Source organism: Mus caroli, chromosome 4 (assembly GCF_900094665.2).
Source record: "Mus caroli chromosome 4, CAROLI_EIJ_v1.1, whole genome shotgun sequence".
Lineage (NCBI taxonomy): Eukaryota > Metazoa > Chordata > Mammalia > Rodentia > Muridae > Mus > Mus caroli.
Genome location: NC_034573.1, coordinates 124164796 through 124174862, shown reverse-complemented (window position 1 = coordinate 124174862; position 10067 = coordinate 124164796). Strand labels below are relative to the sequence as shown.

General features: G+C 47.6%; 2 protein-coding genes and 1 pseudogene across 3 annotated transcripts in view; 1 reads left to right on the top strand and 2 right to left on the bottom strand.

Annotated features, from left to right (window-relative positions):
- Positions 1–6071, bottom strand: part of Aunip (aurora kinase A and ninein interacting protein) — a 14599-nt gene extending 8528 nt beyond the window's left edge. The window contains exon 1 of the mRNA XM_021160847.1: positions 5902–6071. Within this exon, the coding sequence (XP_021016506.1) occupies positions 5902–5979 (78 nt within the window). The 5' untranslated portion in view covers positions 5980–6071. The remainder of the gene's footprint in view (positions 1–5901) is intronic.
- LOC110293078 lies at positions 3096–3609 on the top strand (annotated as a pseudogene).
- A 1669-nt stretch (positions 6072–7740) lies between the features above and the next one.
- The window catches only part of Paqr7 (progestin and adipoQ receptor family member 7), a 10150-nt gene continuing 7823 nt past the window's right edge, over positions 7741–10067 (bottom strand). For both annotated transcript variants that reach the window (XM_029476650.1, XM_021161436.2), the window contains exon 2: positions 7741–9762. In XM_029476650.1, coding sequence (XP_029332510.1) covers positions 8694–9731 — 1038 coding nt within the window. In that variant the 5' untranslated portion in view covers positions 9732–9762 and the 3' untranslated portion in view covers positions 7741–8693. The remainder of the gene's footprint in view (positions 9763–10067) is intronic.

The following is a 10067-nucleotide window of genomic DNA, read 5'->3' as shown; positions in this document are numbered from 1 at the left end:
TTTTTTTTTTTGTTTTAGATTTATTTATTATATGTAAGTACACTGTAGCTGTCTTCAGACACTCCAGAAGAGGGCGCCAGATCTCGTTACAGATGGTTGTGAGCCACCATGTGGTTGCTGGGAATTGAACTCTGGACCTTCGGAAGAGCAGTCGGGTGCTCTTACCCACTGAGCCATCTCACCAGCCCCTTGTTTCAGTTTTCTACCGGCAGCTCTAGTCTAAGGTATTATTGGAAACTACAGAATACACAAGGTAAGCTGCAATCTGTCACTGATTACTGCAGTGGGTTTCTACACAATCCCTCTCCCAGGATGTGAGCCATCTTCAGCCAGTGTGCTTCCCTGTGCACTCTGCGTTCCCTGTTCACCAGTATATTGTTATTAGTTTCTATTATTGTTCTTCATAAGGTAAAACTTCAGGGCTGGGGATGTACTTCAGTTGGAGTGCTCATCTGGCATTCACAAAGCTCTGATTTTGAGCTCTAGCACATTATAACATCGGGCAGAATGGCCATGCCTAAAATCCAGCCCCCAGAAGACAGAGATGGGAGATCAGAAGTTCAGCTCATCCTGGCCTGCATGTGAGCTCAAGGACAACCTGCAATGCACAAGGCCCTGGCTTTTTGGGGGGAGAGGGGAAGTTCAAGACAGGGTTTCTCTGTGTAGCTCTGACTGTCCTGGAACTCACTCTGTAGACCAGGCTGGCCTTGAACTCAGAGATTTGCCTGCCTCTGACTCCTAAGGGCTGGGATTAAAGGCCTGCACCACCACTGCCTGGCTGAGACCCTGTCTTAATAAGGGCTGTAGAGATGACTCAGCAGTCAAGAGCACTTGTAGTCCAGAGGACCGGAGTACTTCACAATTGCCTCTGACACCACTCCAGAGGATCTCTGGCCTCAAGGCACCTGCATCGATGCGCACATACTTCAACACAGACCCGCACACCCATACAGAACTAAAAATAGATCTTGCCCTTAGGTGGCATACACTCTGAATTCAAATACTTGGGAGAGGCCAGCCTGATCTACACAATGAGTTCCAGGACACCCAAGGCTATAGGGAGACACTGCTTCAAAATAAAAAAATTATAAAATAAAAACCTTAATAAATGCTGTACATAGTGGTACATGCCTTTAATCTCAGCACTCAGGAAGAATAGACAAGTGAGTTCAAGGTCAACCTGGTCTACATAGTGAGTTCCAGGACAGCCAGAGCTGTGTAGAGAGATACTCTCTCAAAAAACAAACAAACAAAACAAAAAAAAAACCCTTAACACAAATTTATGACAGGTTTCTGTCTATGGGAAAATACAGACTCTATAGGGTTCAGCACTGAGGTTTCACACGCCCACTCGGTTAGGGGACACTGCTTTACTTATGTGCACATCTTGAAGGACATCAATGTTAACTGTAACTACCGCCCATGAGGCCTATTCTCTTTAAGATAATTCACTATTATCTGTTTGGTTTTATTTTTATAAGCATGTATGAAAATGAGAGTCTATCATGTGGCCCAGTGGCTTTGAACTCTTGATTTTTCTGTCTCCATTTCCTAAACGCTGGGGTTACAGGCTTGTGCTACCATGCCTGGTTAAATAGTTCTTAAATCATAAAAAAGAAAATACCCACTATCCACTGCACCAAAACCTATGTAGTGAGGCCAGTGCTGTATGCCCATGGCAGTGAGAACAGGTTAGACAGAAACTCGCTCTCAATAGAGGCTAACTATATGCCACCCCCATTCTCTCCAAAGTAACAGTTTTACTCAAGGACCAAGATGGGGGAAGACAGGTTTTCCAAAGCACTGGCCAGTAGCTGTGCCATGTGCCTCTCTGATGGCTACTCTAGAAGAGGCAGGTTTCTACAGTCTGCCAGACACTGTAGTGCTCCAGTCTGGTATTTGAAGTGTTTTATGAGAATATAGTTAAGAAAGTACACATTCACCAAGTGCGTGGGATTTTTTTCCCGCAGCCCAGCAAACAACGCAGGTGGCAAAAACCAGTTAAAACATGCTCTGACTCAATTCACTGTGACACCATTACTCACAGAGGTCAGGCCCCACAGGTTAAGAGGCACTGTCCCCTCAAGATGCCAATCACAAGCCTAGGGCTGTGAGACTTGTGCTATCATTCCGGTCTACAAACCACTGTAATTTGCTCTCGGCGGCTCCAAGAGCACAGAGAAACACTAGCATTTATTGTTTTCTTTAATTATTACATACGCCCTGTCATCTCAGCAGGAAGATCAAGGAAAATTCAAGGCCAGCCTGGTCTACATGGTGAGCACCAGGCCAGGCTGGGTTTGTGGTGATTCTGTTGCTGTTCCTCCCCAAGGCAGTCTCCCTGTATAGTCCAAGCTGACCTGAACTCAGCCATACCAAGATGGCCTCAAACATGGAATCCTCCTGCCTCCGGCTTCTGAGTCCCATGCCATCAGCTCAGTAGCTGTTTTAAATAGCATAAGATGGAAGACAACTTTTCATTAATTAGGGACTACAGACACAAACAGTCAGACAGATAGACACACACACCCCTCTGCTACGGAGTTCACATACTGAAACAGTACCTCCCGGTGAGGTGGGATGTAGAGATGGAGACTTGGGAGGTAGTTAGTATTGGATGAGATTGAGGGAGCCTCTGATGACTCTAGAGAGCCTGCTGTTTCTCCTCCTCCACACGTGCACCCACACAGACATCACAATGCCACCTCAGCACAGTTTGCAAGCTAGGAGAATCCTCGCCAAAACAGGAGTATGACGACACTCTGATCCCGAGACTAGCAGTCCTCAGAGCTAAGAAAACCAATTCTGAGGTTTTTTGTTTTAAAAGATTTACTTATTTATTTTATGTATATGTACACTGTAGCTATATTCAGACACACCAGAAGAGGGCATCAGATCTCATTACAGATGGTTGTGAGTCACCACGTGGCTGCTGGGAATTGAACTCAGGACCTCTGGAAGAGCAGCTGGTGCTCTTAACCGCTGAGCCATCTCTCTAGCCCCAGTTCTGTTGTTTAAGCCATCTAGTCTATGGTATCTTGTTACGGCAGCCTGAGCCAACTATGGTAATATTACAATGAACGACATTCTATACATGTCACTGAATTACAAAGGCATGAAGGCAACTCTAGGAAAACCCGATTCACGAGGCAAGAATTAAAAACCCAAGCTTCGGTTGGCGCGGCGTCAATCATTTTCTGCTTTCCTGCGGGTTGCGAGTGTTGGCGGCAGAATCATGGAGAACATAATGGAGCTCCCCAAAGCGCGCGTCAACGCCAGCATGTTACCACAGTATATCGACCGGCCTGTGTGCTTCGTGGGGAAGCTGGAAAAGATTCATCCCACTGGAAAAATGTTTATTCTTTCAGATGGAAAAGGAAAAAAATGGAACCATTGAATTGATGGAGCCACTTGACGAAGACATCTCTGGGATTGTAGAAGTAGTTGGAAAAGTCACAGCCAAGGCGACCGCTCTGTGCATCCTACACCCTGTTCAAGGAAGATAGTAATCGCTTGATCTTGAACTTTACAATGAAGCTGTGAAAATTATCAATGAGCTTCCTCAGTTCTTTCCTTTAGGGCTTCCACAACATGAATGAGCTTCTTCAGTTTCTTAAGATTGCCAGTAAGCTACATTGAAGGCTATTAAAGAAGAATCCTGCAGTTTAATGGAGCGACTCCTATAATTTCTAATATTTAATTTGTTCTTTCATATATATTTTTTTGTAAATCTATTATGACAGTTTACAACTAAGCCTTTTTATAAACTTTTTAAAAAGTGATACTTCAATATATGGTCTGAATAATAAAAATCAAAATATGAAAGAAAAAAAAAAAAACAAAACCCAAGCTTCAGGCTGGAGCCATGGCTCAGTGGTTAAGAAAGCTTGCTGCCCATCTAGAGGAGCCAAGTTCAGTTCCCAGTATGGGACCCCGACTTAGAGGGTTTCTCCCTGGAAGGTAAACCCCCTGGACATTCCCCAAGCTTGTTTTCCCTGATCTCTAAAAATACAGCCAGAAAGAAGCTCTTTGTTCTCTATAGCCAGCAAAAAGCCTTTTTGTTTCTGTGCCTTACAACCAGAGATGCCTGCCTTCCTGTGCCGAGGACTCTTGGAGATAAAAATTCAGAAAGAACTCACTCCCCACTCCTGCCTTGTAAATTTCACCAAGGACACCCGGAAGAGAAGAACTCTCTTCCCAACTCCTCCCAACTCTCCTCCCAATTCCTCAGCTAGCTGTTAAAAGCCCCCTACTGTCACCGCTCTGTGCCCTGCACTGCGGAGGGACTTTGTCCTCAGCTAGCTGATAATAAAACCTCTTGCGGTTTTCTCAGGTGTGGTTTTCTCTCGGATCACTGGGGTGCTGGCCAGCTCATCGTGGGACTTGAGCGGGGCCCAGCTTCGGGGGTCTTACACCAGTACTCATATCACACAGCTCACAAATGCGTGCAACTGCTGCTCCCCTCCAAAGTCATCTACACAGACATCCGGGGGTAGGTGGGGACAGCCTGGAGAGATAGCTTAGTGGTTAAGAGCGCATAAGACTCTTCCTGAGGACCTGAGTTCGATTCCCAGCACCCATATCAGGTGGCTTACAACTACCTGTAACCCCAGCTTCAGGGGGGTCTCTCACACCTCTGACCTTCGTGGGCACCTGTACTCCTGTACATATCCCATACATACATACATACATACATATCATTAAAATAATTTTAAAAACCTAAATATACACACACAAATTGCCAAACAGTGTATTGCATGCAACTATTTGTAAATAGGAAAAAGATGCGTGCGTGCGTGCGTGTGTGTGTGTGTGTGTGTGTGTGAATTACAGGCAAAGCCAGGAGTATATCTCACAGACCATATGTTTACATTTCCAAACACATGTGTGTGTGTGTGTGTGTGTGTGTGTGTGTGTGAATTACAGGCAAAGCCAGGAGTATATCTCACAGACCATATGTTTACATTTCCAAACACATCGATATATTACCTATTCCAAAAATGTTCTTAAGAGGAAAAAAAATGTGAAAATTTGTTACCCTCAAAAAAAAAAAAAAAATTACTTCAGCCAGGCAATGGTGGCCTTTAATCCCAGCACTTGGGAAGCAGAAGCAGGTAGCTCTCTGAGCTCAGGGACAGCCAGGACTACACAGTGAGTTCCAGAATAGCCAGTTACATAACAGAAAAAAACCCTGGCTCAAAACAAAACAAACCAAAAATCTCCAATTTTTCATCAGCAAAAAATGGTTTAACAGCTGCTCTTTAGATGGCTAATCAAACTATTTAAGATCTCAGATCTCCACCTGTACCGTTCAATCTGCTTTAATAGTCTCAAATCAATAGCAATCTTTCTAAACTCCAAAAGTCATATTTCTCTTGAAACTACTTATGGGGACATATCATGTTCTGCCTAGGTAATTGGACTGATACTAGCATATAGCTGGACCAAACAAGGTAATATTACCTAAAACCCTAAACACAACGGCCAGCGTAAGATGCTAGACAAGCGATTGTCTAACACTTGTTGGTAATGAGCGAATTGGGTGAACCTGGTTTACTCAACGCTCTTTCACTAGTGGAAAAAAAAAAAAAAAAAGATTAATGACACAGCCAACGCGTATTAAAAGCCCAATTAGTCTCCAGCACCCCAGGGATGCTCATTTACTGTTGGGCCAGATCCCCGATCTGCATTTTCCACGTTGCTGGTTCTGGCAAGCTGGGTAGACCGCACCCTGTGGGTGACCAGTCGTGGAGCCCTTCCCAGCATACCACAGGACGCCTGAGGCGCCAGTTCAATGGCCTCAGCAGCCAGTCGCCCCGAATCCCGTCCTCTCTCTATGCCGACCTCCTCCCTTCAGGCGTCCCCCAAAGCCCGCGTATCGCCTCAATATTGGCGTCCCACCTGCATCTTCCGCCTCTTCAGCGCCGCCGCGTCCAACCACACGCCACACGCCTCCTCCTCGGGCCCTCTACGCCTCATGGCGGCCGCGAACCGCGCGCCACTGCAGCGGCCGTTAGCGCCGACCGGCGTTCAGATCTCCCGCCACTGGAGGAGGCGGGGCTCTGCCCGGCGTTACGGACGTAAGCCCCGCCCCTAACCACGCCCAGTGCGCTAAGGAAGCCGGGCAGTTCCCGGGAGCTCTTCCCGCCTTGCTCTTCATTCCTGTGTGGACTCTGCACCCTCTGCATGTGTAGGTCACCACCAAGTTTGGTTTGGCAGGACTGCACTTTTTTTCAGAAATATATATATGAATACATATTATAATATGTAATATGTATCCACATATATAATATGTACTCATATAATTTGTGACTATACTATATAATTGTATATGTATAGAATACATGTGATAAAATAAAATATATGCATATACTCTATATGTGAGTGTATAATATGTTAATATATTATGTGTTGATATATTTATGTAAATATATTTATGCATAATTTTTTAAGAATTATGTTGGGGGGTGTCTGTAGGCATGCGCGCATGAGCGTAGGTGTAAATGGAGAAGAGTCGGATCCCGAGGATGGAGCTAGAGTTATAGGCTCTTCTGAGTCACCATATAGGAGCTAGGAATCAAATCAGGGTCCTCTGCAAGAGCAACCAGAGCTCTTAACCGCTGAGCCATCTCTCCAGTCTCAGACTGCACTGTTTTACTCCGGAGCCTCCCCTCCAGGAACAGTGGAGCCAGGCTCTAGACCCCACTCTAAACCCTCTTGTCCCAGGCTGACCCTGTGGTTGATTACCCGACACTAGGGGTTGCCACTAATTGGCATGTAAGAGTAACTGAGCCAATGCATGGAAGATTTTTGAAAACATGAAATAAAAAATTGAATCAAGGAATTGGGTGGTGGAACCACAGGCCTTTAATCCCAGCAGAGGCAGTGGATTCTGTGAGTTACAAGACAAACCTGGTCTACAGAGCAAGTTCCAGGACAGAGAAACAGTTTCAAAAAAACAAAAGAAACAAAATTGGAATCCAGGGATGAGGCTGTAGCTTCATTTGTTAGAGTGCTTGTCTAGCAGGCATGGGAGGCTTAAGTGCAAACACTTGAGAGACAGAGGCAGGCAGATCTCTGTCGGTTCAAAGCAGAACTAAAAGTTTGTAATTATTATTTAGAGTTACAGGAGATTGTGAGCCACCCAATATGTGTGCTGGAAATCAAACTCAGATCTCCTGGAAAGGCAGGGCACACTCTTAACCACTGAGCCCTCTCACCAGCCCTGGGTGTTTATTTCTTGTAACTTTTCGTATGTCTGGTTTTATATAAATTTTATATATGAATTTCATATGTATTACACGAAAACCCTTAGAATATATTCTAAGTGGCAGGATATGTCCTATCCGTTTACTTATTCATCTGCAGTTCTGGGGACTGAATGAAGTGTCTCGTGCAAGGCTCTCCATGAGCAATTCCCAGTCCTTTCTTTACTTCCAGGCAGGATCTCTCTGTTTCCCAGGCTGGCAAACCTGGCTGATCTTTAATCCCTCAAAATGCCAGATAGGAATATAATTACACATATGCACGCACACACACACACACACACACACACACACTGCATTCCCAACAACAGTTCTACCCTTTGGTAAAAATGAACCATGAACCCCTACGACTCCACATTCACCCCTTCAGCACCCTGCAGCTTCATGCAAAAAACAAACAAGAAAAACCCAAAAAACAAAAACCCCACCTCCTGTGAACAGGGCCCCTCCCTGGAACAGGAGTCGAAACAAAGAGGAAGCAATATCATAGTCATTTTATTGAATCTAGGGCATATCAGGGACCAGCCTTGCCTCCAGCCCCAGGGACCAAACTTGCCTCTAGCCCCCCCTAACTCCCTGCATCTCTGCCTCTCGCATCTCGGTACAGGTGTCCCCTTTGCCTGCAATGCCCTTCTAAGCTTAGCCTGCAAACTCCTCCTCACCCTTCCTAACCCAAGGCTCGGAATGCCCCTCAGTGCTGACTAGTCTGGCCCTTTGAGCTTTCCTTGACAACTCCTAACGGTTCTAAAGCCTGGAGCCCCAGGAAACAGTGAGCTAAGGAGACATATCTCAAAATCGTAAATGAGTTGTGGGGAGAAGCTGGAAACAGTGTGCAAGAGATATAGGCCAATGCTAGCTGTGAGGCTTTCTGGCTGGGCTGTGATGCAGGGATGTGGGTAGGAAAAAGGATCTCTTATCTTTGGGGACTCTCTGGAACCCAGCAATCCAGGCTGTGGTGCAGGGCACAGTGAAGTTAAAACACTACCCATCTTTGGGCCTGTTTCTTTTCCCTCCACCAGTGAGCTCTGGTAGGTGGTGGCTGCTAAAACTTCCACTCCCTCTCGGCTCAAATTTGACACTGGCCTAAGTCTTACTTCTCGCCCAGCAACCTGGAAACCCCAAACCAGTGTGGTGACCAAAGCTGAACTCCAACCCTTAGCTCTGATAGGCGGCAAGGGAGGGGCAGTCAGGAGTCCCTCATCTCTTCCCCTCCCAGGGAACTGAGCAAGGCTCTACAGCTCCCAGCCAATCTGCAGACCCAAGGACTGGCTAGCATCACTTTGGCCATTGAGCTTATATGCAGGGAGTCATGGCCTGCCAGATAGAATCAGCTTTACCAGGCCTTGTTCCGATCTGGAGCCAAGTCCAGGCTTTTGTCCCTAGCACCTTCTCTTACCCTGCCAGCTCCCACCCACCCGCTTTCAGCTTTCACTTGGTCTTCTGATGAAGTTTGCGCCGCACCAGCTGGCTGAGGAGGAGCGCAGTGAGGCTGCTGCTGGCCACCGTGAGCAGGAAGAGACCAGAGAAGTTGTGGGGCCAACGGGAGTGCAGAGGCTCATAGATGTCCCTCCGGGCCTGATAATCCAGTGTCACCGCCTCTAGCTGGGCCAGAGTGCACAGCACCAAAAAGACATGGAAAACTTGGTGTCCCTGCCCAAAGATGTGACAGCTGCCGGGGAACCAACTCTCAGGCATAACCGTAGAGAAAAAGGCAGCAGCTAGAAGGAAGAAAACCACTTGGCATTTGTGATAGAGAAGAGCGGGATCCTCCTCGGCAGGGACGGGAGACATTATGATGCGGTGCAACACGGGGCTGATGTCCAGCACATAGGCCAGCGCCGACGGCGCCTCCTGGAAAATGCGCCCCAGCAGACCCGGCTTCTGGCTGTACTTGTTGTAGCAGGAGCCAGCGCAGGAAAGCCAGGCCAGGAAGGCAGCCGTGGGCAGGAAAATAGCCTGCACCTTGTCATGCCAGGACGGCTCTATGGCATAGTAGAAGTGTGCCAGGGCACTGCCAAACTGGTACACGGCCACACCCACATAGTCCAAGAAGAAGAAGCTGTAATGCCAGAACTCCGACTTGGCCTGCAGGAGGTGAGCCACAGCACTGAAGGAGAGGTAGGTGAAGGAGGCCATGACGATGAAGAAGAGGGGCAGCGCGTGAGGGTCTTCCTGGAAGCCCACACTCGCCGCCAAGCCGACCAGCCGCAGCAGCAGAGCCAGGGCCGCCAGGAGGTGGGTCCACACGTTCACAGCCTCATTGTGCCGCTGAAACAGTGTGCGGAAGTAGAAACACCAGTTCTGATGCAGCGGCCGGTAACCAGCATAGATGTACGGCTTCCAGAAGAGTGGCGGCACCTGGGCCCGGTCCACTGTAAACACGGGTTCTGGCTGCAGAGGCTTCTGGCCCACGTGCCACAGGCTGGACAGCAGTTGGCTGAACTTCTGGGCTACTGCCATCGCCATGCCGGGGGACCCGGAAGAGAAGTCAGCAAAACTGCAAGAGAGGTCAGGACAAAGTCAGAATCCCTGTATTTCTATCTGAGGTTTGGATGCCCCAGACTGTCATTTCTTTCCCATGCCTTGTGATGGGCTGAGTTTGAAGATGCGGATTTCTGAGTTCGAGGCCAGCCTGGTCTACAAAGTGAGTTCCAGGACAGCCAGGGCTACACAGAGAAATCCTGTCTCGAAAAACCAATAAGCCGGGCGTGGTGGCGCACGCCTTTAATCCCAGCACTCGGGAGGCAGAGGCAGGCGGATTTCGGAGTTCGAGGCCAGCCTGGTCTACAAAGTGAGTGCCAG